Below are 19,273 nucleotides of genomic sequence, written 5' to 3' on the forward strand. Positions count from 1 at the left end.
ATATATATACAAACCCGATTCCAAAAAAGTTGGGACACTGTACAAATTGTGAATAAAAACAGAATGCAATGATGTGGAAGTTTCAAATTTCAATATTTTATTCAGAATACAACATAGATGACATATCAAATGTTTAAACTGAGAAAATGTATCATTTTAAGGGAAAAATAAGTTGATTTTAAATTTCATGGCATCAACACATATCAAAAAAGTTGGGACAAGGTCATGTTTACCACTGTGTGGCATCCCCTCTTCTTTTTATAACAGTCTGTAAACATCTGGGGACTGAGGAGACAAGTTGCTCAAGTTTAGGAATAGGAATGTTGTCCCATTCTTGTCTAATACAGGCTTCTAGTTGCTCAACTGTCTTTTTGTCGCATCTTCCTCTTTATGATGCGCCAAATGTTTTCTATGGGTGAAAGATCTGGACTGCAGGCTGGCCATTTCAGTACCCGGATCCTTCTTCTACGCAGCCATGATGTTGCAATTGATGCAGTATGTGGTCTGGCATTGTCATGTTGGAAAATGCAAGGTCTTCCCTGAAAGAGACGACGTCTGGATGGGAGCATATGTTGTTCTAGAACTTGGATATACCTTTCAGCATTGATGGTGCCTTTCCAGATGTGTAAGCTGCCCATGCCACACGCACTCATGCAACCCCATACCATCAGAGATGCAGGCTTCTGAACTGAGCGCTGATAACAACATGGCGTCCCAGTTTTCCAAAAAGAACTTCAAATTTTAATTCGTCTGACCACAGAACAGTTTTCCACTTTGCCACAATCCATTTTAAATGAGCCTTGGCCCAGAGAAAACGCCTGCGCTTCTGGATCATGTTTAGATATGGCTTCTTTTTTGACCTATAGAGTTTTAGCCGGCAACGGCGAATGGCACGGTGGATTGTGTTCACCGACAATGTTTTCTGGAAGTATTCCTGAGCCCATGTTGTGATTTCCATTACAGTAGCATTCCTGTATGTGATGCAGTGCCGTCTAAGGGCCCGAAGATCACGGGCATCCAGTATGGTTTTCCGGCCTTGACCCTTACGCACAGAGATTGTTCCAGATTCTCTGAATCTTTGGATGATATTATGCACTGTAGATGATGATAACTTCAAACTCTTTGTAATTTTTCTCTGAGAAACTCCTTTCTGATATTGCTGCACTATTTTTCGCCGCAGCATTGGGGGAATTGGTGATCCTCTGCCCATCTTGATTTCTGAGAGACACTGCCACTCTGAGAGGCTCTTTTTATACCTAATAATGTTGCCAATTGACCTATTAAGTTGCAAATTGGTCCTCCAGCTGTTCCTTATATGTACATTTAACTTTTCCGGCCTCTTATTGCTACCTGTCCCAACTTTTTTGGAATGTGTAGCTCTCATGAAATCCAAAATGAGCCAATATTTGGCATGACATTTCAAAATGTCTCACTTTCAACATTTGATTTGTTATCTATATTCTATTGTGAATAAAATATAAGTTTATAAGATCTGTAAATTATTGCATTCCTTTTTTATTCACAATTTGTACAGTGTCCCAACTTTTTGGAATCGGGTTTGTATATGTGTGTATATATATATATATATATATATATATATATATATATATATATATATATATATATGTGTGTGTGTGTGTGTGTGTGTGAGTGTGTGTGTGTGTGTGTGTTGGGTTTGTGTGTGTATTTATATACATGCACATAAATGTAAATATATATAACAGTGCTGTAAAAATCGATTAATCAAATCTAACATAAAAGTATATATATATATATAAAATAGTAGTGCTGTCAAATCGATTAATCGTGATTAATCGCACCTAACATAAAATTTAGATGCGATTAATCTATTCGACATCACTATTATTATTATCAATTTCAAAAACACTGATCAGTATTTTTGTGGAAACCAATATTGCATAATGTAAAATCTTTATTGTCATTTTTGATTAATGTAATGGATGACTAAAATCATTTTTTAAAAATGATATATTTATTTGTTTGGTGGGTGTTTGTGTGTGTGTACATATACACCAAATAATATATTTTTAAAAAAAAATGTAGTTTTAGTTGTGCAGAAAGAGTGTTGAATACTCATTAAAGTTAACAAATATATGTATATATTATGTATATACACACACACACCAGAATGTTCATAGTGGAATAACCTTGTCAAGTTTTCTATATAAACAGTTGTACAAGGGCACCAAATATAAGGGGGTCAAAGGTCGAGAGACAGTCAGCCTTGGACAAGACAACGAATCAGCCCATAAACACAAACCTCAAGGATGTGGCTAAGTGTGTGTGCAGTAATCCAAGACTCACCAGACTAGTACAATATACATTTATTAGAAAATATATTTCATAATTTCAAGACAAGTCAGTCATAAATAGATTTTGAATCAACAATCTATCGTGCAAAAACATAAATTGAAATGCTTGGGTCACATAATACCACACTATTATAAATAATTAAACAACAAAAACAACACTGACACAACATGAAGTGAAATGCTTTGAATGCATTCACAATAAAATGAATGAAGTTAAGCCCTAAACATTCACAGTGTAAACCTTAAATTCTTTACAAAGGCCTTTGATTGAAACCACTACAAATGAAAGCATTATAAATCATGTCATGTCGTCTTGAGGTGTTTGATGAGTTTTTCTAGCTTCATGGCGGTGTTCAGATCTCCCTGTACTCTCAGTTTGCCGCTGCTGTATGCGGCGAACGGTCGCAGACCGCCCTGGAACATGGCCAGCAGATCCTGCTCGCTCATGCACAGGGAAACATCCGGCTCTCTCGGCAGGACGCCCACGCCACACGCTCCACGTCCTGAACACAGATACAATAAACCGCTGAGGCAGCATTCAGGGGATTTCACTACCATGCACAAACGGTCTAGAGACCATTCCCAAATGGGGCAGTCAATCCAAATCTTAATACTTGGTTATTAATTTTTTCTGCCTGTAATAATATACTTGGAGTAGTAAAGTAGGTTAGAGATTATGGATGATGTTGGTCTTCATTTAGGTGCTGTGTTGGTGTTAGAACTTTTTTATGCTATATATTAAAGCACAGTGTAAAAATACATTTCTTATACTCTTTTCTAGGCAACCAGATATTTACCATTCAATAATCTTAACTGATGTTTCATGTAGTAACATCTGCCTCTGTTATTTTAGTTTTTATTTTAGGATTATAGTTTTATTAATATTCAGAATTAGCTTTTATTTTTTTAGTTTATATTAATTTTAGTTTCATGTTTAGTAATTTCTGATAAATCGATTAATAGCAATTAATCACATCTAACATAAAAGTTTATAATGTTATTATAATGTAAATATATAATGTGTGTATATATATATATATATATATATATATATATATATATATATATATATATATATATATATATATATATATACACACATACACAAAATTTTATGTTAGATGTGAATCATCGCGATTAATCGATTTGACAGCACTGGTAATTTCATGTGCTTTTATCATTTTATTAACTTTCTTTTTCTTTTCTTTTTTTTTTCTTTTTTTAAATATTGCTATTTAGGTTTAATTTATTTATTTCAGTTTTAGCTTTTATTTTTTTCCCCAGTTAATAATTTTAGTGCATCAACTTAAACTTATTTCAGTTTAATGCCATGGCAACTTTTCTAATTTTCATTTAGTTTAAGTTTTTCAACTAACATTTATATTTTACTTTATTTCAGCTTCATTTCAATTTACATAAATGTTTTTAATAGTTTTAGTTAACAACACTAACCCTGATCTGCCTCTGACTTATTTGTGGTTTTTTTCCTCATTTGTAATGACTAATAGTAGAGTAACATCAGGAAATTATAGTAGAAAGCATCTCAGATATGTTGCAAGCCAGGCTCGAACCCAAATCCCCCAAATAAGCATCATCACTAAGCCACGGCTCCGTCCTGATATGGTTCCAAAATAGGTTCAGATTACCAATAGCAGGCAGTACACCAGATATAGGCGGTGAAATGGCACTGGTAAAGAGACTTTTTTGGTTTATATACTACCGTTCTCTCATACACAGTCTCAAGCCCCGTTTCACACTGCCAGCGACAAAGCAACACGATCCCATTCGTTTTCAATGGAGGGCTGACGACTTCCGAAAACAAGAACAACAGTGACCGTGACAGAATGTAGGCGTGTCAAGCGACGCGAGTCACGAGACATACGTTTAGAAATTTTAACTTTATGCACATAAGCAGTGATTTTGCGATGGACGACCAATAAGAGTGATGACTGTCAGTGGAGCTCACGTCACTCACCATCTCGAGTGAAGGCAAGACGGGACAGAGCTCCGGAGTGAATTAACTGTTTTATATCATTTGACTGTAACCACATACATGGATATAATAAAATGATTCATGGAAAAGAAACTGTCGGCAGTCTTAGATTCATACATTGATTGTTTGTGTTAATTATATGATGCAGTGAGCAATTTAGCACTGCTGCAGTTCATATTATAGTTTCCCCTGCATTATATTGATTATTAGGGACAAGAAAATGTATTATTTGTCAAATTTGGATGACATTTTAGTGATTTTTGGGAGTATGAGAGAGTTTTATTTGTGGATTGATCGATTGTTAATCTAGTTAATGATTTACTGCGCTGAGCACTACTGTATTTTATCCCAACACTGTCTAACAGCAGAATGCTTTTAATTCTTTTAAGACTAATTAGAATGGTATCTTATTTTTCCAGAAATATATATAATATATATATAACATTAGAGCAACAGCACTAGGAAAGGCCACAAGCATCTGCACAGTACAGAGACTAGCGACATGCAGCAACAAAGTTCCTGACGGTGTGAATGGAGCTTCGGTCTTACCTTGTGTCAGGTCCACATAGTAGTTGTTGGTCTGTCCAGAGTCATTGGTGATCTGAAATTGGTAACAGGCCCCCACCTGATGAACCAGCTCCTCTGACAGCACTGATCTGACCACATCCATCAGTCCATCCACACTGCTGACACTCGCAGCTGAAACTGAATGCAGCTCATCTGCGAAGCTCACTGTATCTGAAAAGGAACCACAAAAATGGGACTTATTATGATGGCTTCAAAGCATTTTAAGGGATGATAGGTGAATTTACATTATCCAAAGTGAGGAATACAACAAACAATTTATTATAAAGTAAGGATTAATCGGCGATAGATTAGATTAATTGTTGATAATAGTTTAATTGATAAGCGATTAGTCGATTAAGCAAGGTCATAATTAGAGTGTGTAGTTTTGAGGTGCAGGGTTTCAAAAATGTGGTGGTGCGCGTACAGTACGCACATATTCTTCTGATGACGAAATTCGCGTCACGCACACTGTACATTGACCCTCGCGTGAGCTTAAAAATTTAATTATACTTTGGGCTTGAGCGATCAAACCAACCCAGGCACACTCCAGCAGTAAAACAGTGTCCGACGCCGACGAACTAGTGGCGACGAAAGGAGACTGCGGGGTTGGTTCACGTCGGCAGCGTCTGGGTCCAAAGTTGCCCTGACAAACCAAACCGACGCTAGACAGCCGACGGCCAAGTAGCACGTCCGTTCTGCGCCTGCGTGAGATTAAATGCCTTTCCGTACCAGCAGGTGGCAGTATCTGAACAGCCAATCAGAATGATCAGATGGCCCGACGGACCGACGAGCTCCGACACCGATTCAACATTTCGAATCGACGAGGACCAACTTCAGCCGACGGTGCGGAACACACTGAGAAAACTTAGTCGGCCGACGAAGAAAAACTGCCCGACAGCCGACCGTCGGCTTGGTGTGTTCCTGCCTTTAAGAAGTAAAGGTTAATGATTAATTGATTGTTAATTTAAACAACATTCAATTATGGGAATTTATGTAAATTAACATCCCTATTCTGAATCCAACCATATCCTTTATTCTGATATCTTTTAATCGCTCTTTATGTTCATGAATATGTGGAGGATTCTAACATCACCTTGACTGCTTTGAGACGCAGCCGTCTGGCCCAGGAAGTGCATTGCGAGCTGCTGTATAGGTCCGGTGAGACCTTCCAGCCCCGGGACAGAGGGGGGCATGATTAAGGGCCCCGAGTGTCCCCCGTCTGGTTCCCGGAGCACACCCTCCAGGATCAGCTCCACGCGGTCCACCTCCAGACCCCATGGCTTCGTCATCTCATTCATGTCCATCTGGATCACAAAAGCAAAAAAAGCTTAATCTTTAAAAATAAATCACGGAATTCAGTGGTTGAAAGCGTAATATTTCTTTGTTATCTCTCACCCCGAGATGTTCCCCTAGTTTGATTCTCTCCGTCTGTATCTCTCTCAGGGTCTTTTTGCTCAAGGTCTGCATCATTGCATTCTGTGCAGTGAGACGGGTGGAGGCGTTCAGATCCTGCACGGCCACCACTGACATCACCGGACTCCAGATCCGGAACTGGATATCCGCTCCAACCGACACCAGACCACCGTCTTTGGTGCTTACCTTTGGAAAAATTGTGCGAATGTTGAAATACATGGTATATAGAAAGATGAGTTTTTAAAAAAAGCACTGATATTTAATTGCACCTTGCATGGTGGGACGTTAAAGGCTCTGGTCCGCAGGTCAACTCTCTGCCACTGATCAATCAAGGGCAGAACCAGAACCACTCCTGGACCTTTAGGAGGACGGATCCGGCCCAGACGAAAAACAACTATCCTCTCATAGTTTGGTACAACCTGAAAATAATACTGTACATTTAATAAGTGCTGAACAAAGACTAAAACTCTGCTTATAATGTGCTTAGAACTGACCTTTAGGACAAACCATCCAGATATGGGGAAAGTTATGAAAGTAACTAGAAAAACCAGGGATGTAACGATCAGATTGCAAATCCAGGACAACAATCCTTGAGATTTATCTGAAATGCAGAACACATATATATGTTATATATATATATATATATATATATATATATATATATATATATATATATATATAATTGTGTGTGAGTATATACACTTTTATGTTAGATGCGAGTAATCTCAATTGATTTGACAGCACTAATAATAATTTGCTATTGTATAATAAATGAATACATATTAGCATAGTATAAGTATATTAAGTATATTAAATATATTAGAATAAGTATATTTACATTACAAGTACATTATATTATTCATATTTACTTATGTGCACCGTAGTCACTATAACGTAGAGTGAATACCTGTGAAGTCGTTTTGAGAGACTTTAGGGACATAATCGAATGAATGTCCTCTCTGATCATAATGATTTTGAGTGAATTCAGCATTTGATGAAAACAGTCCAGGACCATCACTGTACAGTTTATCTCTCTGCGACAGAAACTGATACTCATAACCCGAAGACTTCCCGAACATTGTCATGCCGTGCCAGAATAGATCTCGCTCCCTCCGTGATGACTATGATCGTTATTATTCTGAAAAAAGGGTAAAACTAAGTGCTTGGAGAATCAAAACAAGAAGCACTTCCGCATTTTACGACGTTTAACGTGACGTAATGTGCGGAGGTCCAATGCAACGGCGCCCTCTACAGTAACGGAAGTGGCAAGCATCATACTGAGGTAATACCATTATGTTTTTATTAGTATGGAAAATTATATTATTTTCATCAATTCTGGTGTATAAACCTTTTTCTTAACGAGCCTACTGCGTTTTAGATTATAGTTTGCGGAAGTTTCACTCAAAAAGACTTGAAGTAAATCATTTCAAAAAACAAGGCTGCGTTAATTTGACTGAACGAGCTGTAAATTTCCTCCATGTTCAGACTTTAAGAGAACAACGCTTGTGACTTTGTATGAATATTATGCCTATCTAAAGAGCTCTTTTCAGTCGCTAAATTCTTTCTCTTTCCAGTTTTGTTTTCAGAAGGATGTTTTAAAATGTAGGCTAATTGTCTCCCCTTTTAATTTCTAATCCATATTAGCAGTGTTTACAGGAATTTTTCTAAACCTGGTAACTTAAATACAATTTATAGCTTTCAAAATGACAGAAATTACTTAGAAATATTATCCAGTTAATTAACATTTTTGATTATGGCAACGTTACATAATACATAATTACTGCAGTGAGTACCTCAGGGATGACGTGTTTTTGTAGGCCAACCCAGAAGTTAGCGGCGCACGGGTTCCCTCGATGCATTTTTCCCATAGACTTTTGGAAAATCGCAAAAAAATAAGCTCTGTGTTTAACAGGATTATATGACACTCACACGTTTTGTCTATCAAGATAAACTTTACAAGTTAACACAACATTTATACATTTTGAAGCCTAAATAAAGTGGTCAGATATAAAAAGCTAACAGTAGGCTATAAACGGACTACAGCTCACCATGGTCGCGGATCAACGTCTCCACCACCAAGCTTCCTCAAACTTTATTTTAAAAACAAGTTTATTTAAAAACATGTTAGCTGATTATGATCTGTGCTGTTTATGAATACTTATCCACTTTTTCATGAGAAATGCTGTCCAAATGTCCTGTTTGTCATGATGACGTCTAAAGTCTCCACCAAAGGAAGTAGTCCCTTTTAGCAACTTGTTAGCAACCGCCGTTTTTAAGACACAATAAAGATTTAAAAAATCACAAGCGGGTTATAACTGGTGTGTTTTATGTCATAGATCAAAACGTGAAAATATTTAGAGGCTTTGTTAACCACAGACCTTATTTCAGGTGATTTAGCAAAAACCCATTCAAAAAACCCATTGACTTTAGGGCGATAGAAACGGAAGTCCTAAAATGCTAACTCGCCTCCGGGTTTTGCCTACAAAAATTGCTGCGGAGATAACCGGGGGTTATTCATGGTATGTGGTATTCATTTTGTTAATGATTTTACACTTTTAAATTTTCTTTTAATGATCTATGGTTGAAGGTGAATAGAATAATGTTATATTATTGTACCCCGTTTTTGAAAATGCTTCTATTGCGTTCACTGAGTGAAACTTTCGCTGATTGTTTACAGTTTAACGGAAGTTAATCCGATAATTCGTGCAAAGCATCATAGGGCATAGGAAAAATGTGGATTCCCCAAAATATAGGATATAATTAACTTATAGGTTACACTGAGAGAGCAACTGATAGATAGATAGATAGATAGATAGATAGATAGATAGATAGATAGATAGATAGATAGATAGATAGGTTTAGGAAGTAAAATAAAATTCAATAAGATCAAAAATACATTTTATTTATAAGTCCTACAAATATGAGACTTATCTTCCAATACCAATTAACAATTTCTTTCAAACTTTTATTTCAAACTGATCATCAATCATATTCTAAATAATGTTGCATTATAATGGCCTTGGAAGGCAATTTGCATTATATACATAACCAGGCTGTGTCACATATGAGGATGCATAGACTTATGAGCATTATTATGAGTATAAAAACTACAGTAACACAAAAAAGACATAAAATAAGACATAATGAGACAAAATAAGCAACCTATGTAAAAGTATAAATACATTTGTGCTTTTTTAGTATTCAGGCAGATTCATTGGCATAGCACTGTAACTAGCATGGCAGTAAAGCAAAGCACCTGAAGTATAGAGGATTTTGCTCCTCTACAAACAGTCTTTCAGAAAAGCTCCTCAGTTTTTGAACATGTCACACAGCAGTTTCTCCATAGGCGTGTTCCCGATGGTTCTTTGGAAGAAAAGGTGCTCGATTCTTTCTGAACTCACGAAGTGAAGGGATGGAAGGAGAAGTAATAGTCTGCCAAACCTAAAGACAGAGATTCATAAAAATAATTTGTATTAGTTGTCTCTTCTCTCAAACATACATTTTAACTTCTTTATGCAAGTGTGTGTGTGTGTGTGCACACCTGGCGACTTGACTGGGGTAAAGAGTGTGGATATGTTGAGCTAGCAGTACTTGGGACTGATCTTGAAGATTCTCCACCTGTTCTGGGTCTTTAAGTCCTCGTGTTTCTGTTACAGAATGCAAAGATTACTCACTCAGAACACCATTTATACCCCACCAATTTAGTTTTTGTAAAGCTTGCTATCATTTATGCCCCCTTGTGGCAAGAAGAGGAAAAAAACCTACCTGGTTTAAACAAAACAATGGCTTTCAAGCATGCAAACTCTGTTGGATCCACTTGCAGGGGCTTGAAGCGGCTAAACACTTCTTGCAGGACCCTCAGGTCTGAGGCGGAAGGGCTTCCCTTGCCCTGTCCCGTGGGTGAGAGGTCAGGCAGGGACAGCAGGGGGCAGTTGTCCAGAGGTAGTGACCACTGAATTGCACACAGAAGAAATAGCTCACTCCACGCTTCCTCAAGTAGAATCACCTAAAATCACAAAAGTGGTGGGTTAAAACTTGCAGTTATGGATAGTGATAGATTGTTATGGTGATTAATCAACAATATTTGTTATTTTGAGCGGCATTGGCAGATAATTGTACCTGCTGATTAATATACAGTGTGCCTGAAAATATCTCACTTTGTGAGCAAGAAAGAGAAGAGTGAGAAACAATAGTGCGCCTGACTCTCACCTGGTCTCTGAAAGGTAGATGGGAAAACACTGGCAGATTCTTGGCCCATTTAACAGACATGAAGAGTAGGCGAGCTGAAGTCTCATATACACTCTCAGGGCCGCGTGAGGGGTAGAGAGCACTGCCGTACTCCGGAGAACTCCTTTCAGGTTCATTACTGGTCACATCAATGTTCTCATCCACTGTAAACACAGTTACATACAAAATATTGAACTGATGAAATATGGATAAAGAGTTATTAGCCTGTTGAAACACAGTTACATACAAAATATTGAACTGATGAAATATGGATAAAGAGTTATTAGCCTGTTGAAAAGTCAGCTTAGACCAATATGAATTTTTCCTGCTGGTCCAGGCTGATTTATGATACAGAATTTAGGATTGGTTTACCCGGTAGATAAGCATAGCCATGGACTGTTTCCAAAACCTAAGGCAGTACTGTCTCGCTACCTAGTCAGTCAATGACTTAACAGGTATCATTTTGTATATTGTAAGTGCCTTGTACACTGTCAGAAAAAATGTTTTGTAATGCTTTGTACCTTATATACCCTTAAAAGTTAGTTACGTATTAGCACACAAACATATTAGTACTAGTAATGTGTACCCTAAAGTTTTCAACCTTTTAGGAGCAAATAAGTCATAAAGATCTAGAGCAAATTCAAAGTTCAAAGTGAGCTTTACTTTAAGTGAGATTTACTTTGTTGCCATCCTATCTCCGATTTTTCAGACATGGTGTTCATCAACAAAACATAGCTAGTGATGCTGATTGACCAAGTTGGTCTCATTCCTTACCATCCTCTGGTTCCAGTTTGGCGCAGGTCTCAGCCGTCATCAGGCTGGCCATGAAGCGATGTCCGTTCTTGGGGCTGTTGTGTTGGCTAGCATCTGTGGAGCTGATGCTGGAGCTGATGGAGGAGCCCAGCATTGGGCGGTTGATCACAGAGCAGGTGGACGAGGAAGTGGGCTCCAAGGTGGTGGCGAGGTGCTCCTTGTCCTTGTCCACATCCAATGCGTCTAACCTGACTTGAGCGGTGCTGCGGGGCTGACGTTCATTCTGAACAGCTGAGAGAAGATGGAAGGAAAGGTTTAGAAAGCAGCGACAACAGAGGAAGTCAAAAAGAAGAGGACACCTTTAAAAGTTGACTCACCATCCTTGTTCATGCCAGCTTGAAGGCATTTCTTTAAGCGACAAGCCTGGCACTGATTCCGATGGGCTTTATCCACAGGACACATGCCTGTACCAGCTTGACATCTGTAAATTTCAATTTAAAATTTATGTTATGCACCGGTTTTATAGAAGGTTCTACCTTCAATCTTCTTTGCTCACAACTTTAAATATGTACGGTGTTTTCTCACCTGTAGATGAGTCTGCGCCTCACACTACGCTTGAAAAAGCCACTGCAACCATTGCAAGCATATATTCCGTAGTGTTTCCCGCTGCTGGTGTCAGAACACACTTTACAAAGAAGTCCCGAGTTTAGGATCTTGCCAGGAGCGGGGCTTTTACCTGGGAAAGCAAGGAAACAACTATTTGTTATTCCAGGTCACAATCACCAATTTCCAATCCAATCATTAGGAGTCAACTGGCATTTCATATTAGTTGAGGTATAGGGCAAAGTGTCCAGATTTTGTCTATATAAACCTTGCTTTAGACTACAGTATTTTAGGACTTTCATTAAAATATTCAAACTGAAATTCAAGAAAACCAGAAGTTGGAAAGGTCATTGTTTGCAAGAGTCTTTGCCACTTGTTGCATGACCAGTACAAGCTAAATTGAAGAAGCAGTTACTTACCCTCTTGACTGTCATCTGTAGAGTTGCTCCTGGAAGACTCTGATGGTGATACAAATTGTACCATTGACATTTCTGACATTGGATCCTCCATTCAATGTACTGAAAAAGTGCACACAAGTTGTTCCTGAAGTGACCCCTTAGAAGGATCTGTCTTTTGAGGTCAAAATGTCTGTCCCAGATGGATTAATTGGAATCCTAGAGGGTCCTCAAAAAGATCCGTCCAGCCTTGAGAATGTTAGATGTTTCTTCAAGTTCCTTCAAGGTCTCTATCCTGATGGTCCGTACTTTACTCTGGGTATCTCTGTCCTGTAGAAGTTCTTGTCTGTTGCTTTTGTAAAGTGCAGTGTGGTCTGTCACCTCCTCCTGGTGAGTCTAGCGATGCCAGATAGTGAGTGACTCTGAGGCTACCGTGGGCTCCCTAAAGGAAGACAAAGGGATTAGCAGCAAGCGCTGTGTAAGCAAGTGCCTATTTGTCATCCTCTTAATCTTTACTGTCCATCTAGGGGTGGATCAATCAGTCACACTCAGTATTAGCTCCATCCACAACAAGTGTGGAGAGAGACGAATAAACAAAAGGATTGGGGTTGAGTCATAACTCTCCATCCAGCCCTCATGCTCTCATCTCTTCTCTTTTGAGGGTTTCCCCTCAAAATTGATGAATGAAGACTTTGTTAGCATCCCACCTCCAAAACTTTCAGTACTTAGCTTTTGATTGATTTTTTTTTTTTTTTTTTTTTTTTTTTTTGGTGGTGACTTGGCTACCAGTGGTTTCTAAGTTTCAGGAATCAATATTGATTTCATGGGTCAGTGATTGTTTTTGTTATGATCAGTGATCCAAAAAGGCATTGCTCACTTTTGACTACACAGGACACGAGACATGAAGGAATTCTAACGTCTCGTTTAAAAAAAAAGAAAAAAAAGTATGATATTTGTACAGTGTACAGGCTATAGGGAACATCTGCTAGGGGATTCTTCCCTAAAGTTTTGTGGTATTTCATCATTGTTTAATCCTCAACTGTCCTCCAGTAATGATGAGGCAATGCTAATCTTTATTGGCTCCAGTTAGCCAAATCTGCTGGATTTAAATATTGTTTTTACTCAAAAAATGATGTCTAACAATGATTGACTGTGGAATGTTTGCCTACAAGGACACTGAAATTCAAATAACATTTTTTATGATGCCATGTTGTTTTTTTTGTTTTTTTTACAAAATGTTCCTTCAACATCAATATTTTAGGTATTTTAGGTGTTTATAAGGGAAAGTAAGTTTTTGGTGCTGTAATTAATTTTCTTTTTTCTTTTTATTTTTTAAACATTAGATTTTAACTTACTTAAATAGTCATGGTGTAACAATTTTTTGTAAATATAAATATTCAAGTTCCATTTCAAAAGATGTGATGATAAAAACATTAAAAAATAAATAATAGTATATATTTTTGTCAATATATTCCACACACATTTGAACATTCATATTTTTGTTCATTGTTCATTTTGTTCATATTTTTATTCATGTTTTGTTGTATGTGTATTATTTATTTATTTATGGAGTTTTTTATTTAAAGTTTTTGTATACTTACAAAATTGTTACAAACTTATGATCTACTCAACTGATGTCTGTTATATAATCATGTTAAACAATAAATAAACAATAAATACGTTTTTAAACATTTTAAGAAAAATAAATGTAATACTATAAAATAAATCATATTTGTATTACTTTACATTTTTATACACTTCTATATGAAATGTTATTATAAAATAAATACACACATGCATATTTTATTAATATATATAGTTTTACATGCCGTATTGCATGTCACACTTCAGAAAACAGTCCATTTTCTCTTCATAAGTCATAATACAGCATTTACACTATGAGCCAGGTTGTCTTTTTATGACCAAACAGCTATTCTCAGATCAACAAATGTTAACTCTCTCTAACTTTCAGAGCACAAACACGCATCACCTCAGCAGAAGACCAGTCTGCTCTTGTACCCTGCTAGCATCCACTAGCACCCACTTCAATCAGCTAAGCGGCTTAGCCTACCATAAAACGTGTTCTCTCAAGATAACAAAGACCTCAAATGAAAAGAGGGGGAGCAGGGAAAGAAAACAATTAGCTGCTTGTGAGGCTGTGGGAGCTGCATGGGCCCCGACAACGACACCGGTGCCATATGGTGGCTGCTCTCTGGATCCAGCTCTGCCTAATTAGTGACCCCTGTGTGATTTACTGGTAATTAGAGGGCTGAAGTCAGTGATTTGCTTTTTTCTTTTGATTTGTGTATCTATCTTATTAAAGTCTTAAGCAGTGCAAGGTCACACACAAAAGCCAGACAGCAGCACATGCCATCTTAAACCCATCTTTCTCGTAGTCTCCCTACCACGGCGGAGGGTCTTTCATTGGAGCCACAAGCACAACAGGTGGTCAGATTGCTCATAAACATGTACCCACAATCAAGTGACCTTTTAATTGCAAAAAACTTTGCTTTGTTTTGAACCAACACAAAACAATAGATTTGAAGAATTTTAGCACGGCTTATCTTGACTCGGTTGATGTAATTCTTCTCTAATTGGTTTGTTTAAACTCAAAAGATGAATATCCAGCAGACAGTTTGTAGTGTAGTCTGATGAGGAGATGATCTCTGTGAACCAAGAATCCTTCTTAATACTCTGTTGGCATTAAATTGGTGTCTTAGTCCCACTGACAGAGCGCTCTCTGTTGACCTAAACGAGTGTGTAAAAAGATTATGGCTCCTCGATTAGGTTGGGGTCTTCTTGGGGAGCAGACGGAGCCATTTGAACTCTGAATCGGAGACTTTAAATTAGTTCTGTCTCAAGAAGGCCTTGAAATATAGACCTACATGAACAATCTCGCACCTTTTGAATGTAATTTGCATTCTGTCATATTTGATGTAAGTTAGGTGTGTTTGGCAGGTGTGAGTTGTTGCAAATACTCAGCGCAACAGTAACTGTCATGGAAGTGATTCAGCTGAATGAAATGACATGGTTTCCAAAATCCTACATGCTAGACAATACTGTTTTGTGTGTGAATAAAGAATGTTTGGCTATTGAATATGATTGCTTATAATAATAATAATTATACAGTATCTCACAGAAGTGAGTACACCCCTCACATTTTTGTAAATATTTTATTATATCTTATAATGTGACAACACTGAAGAAATGACACTTTGCTACAATGTAAAGTAGTGAGTGTACAGCTTGTATAACAGTGTAAATTTGCTGTCCCCTCAAAATAACTCAACACACAGCCATTAATGTCTAAACCGCTGGCCACAAAAGGGAGTACACCCCTAAGTGAAAATGTCCAAATTGGGCCCAATTAGCCATTTTCTCTCCCCGGTGTCATGTGACTTGTTAGTGTTACAAGGTCTCAGGTGTGAATGGGGAGCAGGTGTGTTAAATTTGGTGTTATCGCTCTCACTCTCTCATACTGGTCACTGGAAGTTCAACATGCACCTCATGGCAAAGAACTCTCTGAGGATCTGAAAAAAAGAATTGTTGCTCTACATAAAGATGGCGTAGGCTATAAGAAGATTGCCAAGACCCTGAAACTGAGCTGCAGCACGTTGGCCAAGACCATACAGCGGTTTAACAGGACAGGTTCCACTCAGAACAGGCCTCGCCATGGTCGACCAAAGAAGTTGAGTGCATGTGCTCAGCGTCATATCCAGAGGTTGTGTTTGGGAAATAGACGTATGAGTGCTGCCAGCATTGCTGCAGAGGTTGAAGGGGTGGGGGGTCAGCCTGTCAGTGCTCAGACCATACGCCGCACACTACATCAAATTGGTTTGCATGGCTGTAATCCCAGAAGGAAGCTTCTTCTAAAGATGATGCACAAGAAAGCCCACAAACAGTTTGCTGAAGACAAGCAGACAAAGGACATGGATTACTGGAACCATGTCCTGTGGTCTGATGAGACCAAGATAAACTTTTTTGTTTGAGATGGTGTCAAGCGTGTGTGGCGGCAACCAGGTGAGGAGTACAAAGACAAGTGTGTCTTGCCTACAGTCAAGCATGGTGGTGCGAGTGTCATGGTCTGGGGCTGCATGAGTGCTGCCGGCACTGGGGAGCTACAGTTCATTGAGGGAACCAGGAATGAGCAGAGCATGATCCCCTCCCTTCAGAGACTGGGCCGCAGGGCAATATTCCAACATGATAACGACCCCAAACACACCTCCAAGATGACCACTGCATTGCTAAAGAAGCTGAGGGTAAAGGTGATGGTCTGGCCAAGCATGTCTCCAGACCTAAACCCCATTGAGCATCTGTGGGGCATCCTCAAATGGAAGGTGGAGGAGCGCAAGGTCTCTAACATCCACCTGCTCCATGATGTCGTCATGGAGGAGTGGAAGAGGACTCCAGTGGAAACCTGTGAAGCTCTGGTGAACTCCATGCCCAAGAGGGTTAAGGCAGTGCTGGAAAATAATGGTAGCCACACAAAATATTGACACTTTGGGCCCAATTTGGACATTTTCACTTAGGGGTGTACTCACTTTTGTGGCCAGCGGTTTAGACATTAATGGCTGTGTGTTGAGTTATTTTGAGGGGACAGCAAATTTACACTGTTATACAAGCTGTACACTCACTGCTTTACATAGTAGCAAAGTGTCATTTCTTCAGTGTTGTCACATGAAAAGATATAATAAAATATTTACAAAAATGTGAGGAGTGTACTCACTTGTGTGAGATACTGTATTTAAAAAAAGTGTCTGTACGGCTGAAAATAACAGTGGTTGCATTACTGTTGCCACCACTGATGTCCACTCTACTGTTGCTCATTCTTCCTATTAGTGCAATTTATGGTGGACAGCAATGAGCTGTGGTTGTCCCCAAGACTGAAATGAAACCCAGGAAAATACTCTAGAATTGAATTGGCACTGTCAATCAGATACATTCGGTTACAAACGCCACCACGCAAAGCCAGAACAATGTACTCTGCATCACATCTTTTGAGTTTTTGCAAGTCAGTATGATCCGCTTGGCTTTATCCTTCCATTCACCACACGGGCTAAATTGTTACTCCAGAGACTGTGGGATAAGCAACAGGAATGGGATGACCCTAATTTGCCTGAGGATCTCCTGAAATCCTGGAATAACTGGGAAAAAGAACTCCCTAACTTGGCCACTATTACCCTGCCTCGTTGTCTTGTGACATCAAATATAGACCAGTCTAAAGTCACCAGACAGATCCACATATTCTGTAACGCTTCTAAGAAGGCATATGGGTCTGTCGACTATCTACGCACAGAAGATCCACAAGGCCAAGTCCAGCCAGCCTTCATTATGGCGAAATCCCATGTTGCCACTTAGAGATGACAAACCATTCCCCGACTGGAATTATGTGCGGCCTTGAATGGTACTCAGCTGGCCAAACTTCTTGAACTGAGCTCACTCTGGAAATTAGTATAGTGGTTATGTGGACAGATTCCACAACTGTCCTGGAATAGATACTGTAATGTCTGAATCCTGTAGATTCAAGAATGTTGTGTGAATGTACTGCAACAATGGAGACGCGAACTTCACATACTTTTGATAATCCAGCATTTAGTTGACCCTGATAAGCACGCATTGTCACAGTTGCAAACGCGACGGCGTTCTTCTTCCACGAGGGTGTTTGGCATTTGTTTCCAGGTGGACCATTAAAGAACGTGACACTAATGTCTCCTGGACATCCTGTAGAATTCAAACAAGTTTTTCCAGGTAAGTGTGCCATATGCATCAGACGTTCAGCCAACGGTCTGTGGGCATGACGTCTGAGGCTGAGACTAATCAGTAGTCAATAATCTACCCAACAAGTGGAGTCAAGGTCCATCATATTTACTCAGACCTGAACCAGAATGGCCAGTTACCCTTATACAAGCTCCTATGGATAAAAATGAATAGCGAAAGGGAATTTTCTGTGCCATTATGACAGAAACTACTGCCACTAATATTCCTGACCCTGCTAACTATTCTTCCTGGAGTGATCTTATAGGAGCAATAGATCAAATCCAAAAAAACACTGAACAGCCATCGGCAGGCCGCAGAAATGCTTCTCTTTCTGAAATTTTTCAAAGCAAAGCTCAAAGCAAAGAGAACCATACACTCAACTAGTCGGCTGTTAACCTTGGCACCAGAATATCATGAATCTTACCAGGTCATCCGAGTTGGTGGTTGTCCTAATCAAGAATTGATTTCAGCCATCAGTTATCCACCCTATAGTGCTAGATCCTCATCACACAGTCACCAAACTACTAATAAAGGACTATGATAACAAGCTCTGCCATCCTGGAGAGAGTATTTGCGGAAATAAGGAGAAACTTTGGGGTACTAAGAGGAAGTGAAGCCATCTATAGGCAGCAACATCTATGCAAGTGCAAGGTCAAACCCATCATTCCGAAGATGGCAGATCTACCGCCAGGCAGACTGAGACTTCAGAAACCACCTTAGTAATGGCATGGACCGTTTTGGACCATTTTGAATCAAAATTGCAATTGCTGTGAGAAAAGATGGGGGATAATCTTTAAGTGCTTCACCACAAGATGTGTTCACCTCGACCTGCTTACTTCTATATATACTGATTCTTTCCTAATGGCCTTGAGAAGGCTTGTAGCCTGTCATGGTAGGCCTTGTGAATTATTTTCAGACCAGGGCACAAACTTTCATGGTGGGGAAAGAAAACTTCAAGAGGCCTTTGCATCCCTCAGCCTTCAATTGCAACAGTATCTGGCCAAGCAGAAAATATCTTTCCACTTCAACCCACCAAACGCCCCACACTTTGGTGGTGCCTGGGAATGAGAGATTCACCCTGTAAAAATGCCCTTGAGGAAGTGCTCCTGACTGTACTTATTGAAGTGGAATGGATCCTGAATTGTAAACCTCTGGGGTACACATCTTCCTGTGTAGCTGACTTCCCAATTACATGCTCATGGGTTGGCCTGATAGTTCACGTTTCAGATAAT

The 19,273-nt window shown here is 39.0% G+C and overlaps 2 protein-coding genes across 3 annotated transcripts; both read right to left on the reverse strand.

The window, feature by feature from the left end:
• Positions 1-2,328: 2,328 nt before the first annotated feature.
• Positions 2,329-7,533, reverse strand: stoml1 (stomatin (EPB72)-like 1). Of its 2 annotated transcripts, none has more exons than XM_048158889.1 (7): positions 7,214-7,533; positions 6,801-6,907; positions 6,576-6,725; positions 6,289-6,492; positions 5,987-6,197; positions 4,876-5,064; positions 2,329-2,836 (listed from the first exon to the last, which is right to left on the reverse strand). In XM_048158889.1, the coding sequence occupies exons 1-7, from the start codon at positions 7,389-7,391 to the stop codon at positions 2,637-2,639; spliced, it is 1,239 nt and encodes a 412-aa protein (XP_048014846.1). In that variant the 5' UTR covers positions 7,392-7,533; the 3' UTR covers positions 2,329-2,636. The 2 variants fall into 2 exon arrangements, with proteins under 2 accessions (XP_048014846.1, XP_048014845.1); XM_048158888.1 differs by having other exon boundaries at positions 6,576-6,737.
• A 1,654-nt stretch (positions 7,534-9,187) lies between these two features.
• On the reverse strand, positions 9,188-13,906 carry nr2e3 (nuclear receptor subfamily 2, group E, member 3). Its single transcript, XM_048158887.1, has 8 exons — positions 12,309-13,906; positions 11,872-12,022; positions 11,664-11,767; positions 11,308-11,577; positions 10,516-10,697; positions 10,072-10,312; positions 9,848-9,953; positions 9,188-9,747 (listed from the first exon to the last, which is right to left on the reverse strand). Exons 1-8 carry the CDS (start codon positions 12,397-12,399, stop codon positions 9,615-9,617), a joined length of 1,278 nt encoding a protein of 425 aa, XP_048014844.1. The 5' UTR covers positions 12,400-13,906; the 3' UTR covers positions 9,188-9,614.
• Positions 13,907-19,273: the final 5,367 nt, after the last annotated feature.

Source organism: Megalobrama amblycephala, linkage group LG15, assembly GCF_018812025.1.
Source record: "Megalobrama amblycephala isolate DHTTF-2021 linkage group LG15, ASM1881202v1, whole genome shotgun sequence".
Lineage (NCBI taxonomy): Eukaryota > Metazoa > Chordata > Actinopteri > Cypriniformes > Xenocyprididae > Megalobrama > Megalobrama amblycephala.

Excerpts from the sequence above, each read along its gene's own strand:
- nr2e3 (XM_048158887.1), bottom strand. The coding sequence starts at position 12,399 with ATGGAGGATCCAATGTCAGAAATGTCAATGGTACAATTTGTATCACCA. Across the intron at positions 11,768-11,871 it reads AGGCGCAGACTCATCTACAG|ATGTCAAGCTGGTACAGGCA; the intron begins GTGAGAAAACAC and ends TGAAATTTACAG. Across the intron at positions 9,748-9,847 it reads TACCCCAGTCAAGTCGCCAG|GTTTGGCAGACTATTACTTC; the intron begins GTGTGCACACAC and ends CTCTGTCTTTAG.
- stoml1 (XM_048158888.1), bottom strand. The coding sequence starts at position 7,391 with ATGACAATGTTCGGGAAGTCTTCGGGTTATGAGTATCAGTTTCTGTCG. Across the intron at positions 6,738-6,800 it reads CTGGATGGTTTGTCCTAAAG|TATTATTTTCAGGTTGTACC; the intron begins GTCAGTTCTAAG and ends TTAAATGTACAG. Across the intron at positions 2,837-4,875 it reads CTATGTGGACCTGACACAAG|GACGTGGAGCGTGTGGCGTG; the intron begins GTAAGACCGAAG and ends ATCTGTGTTCAG.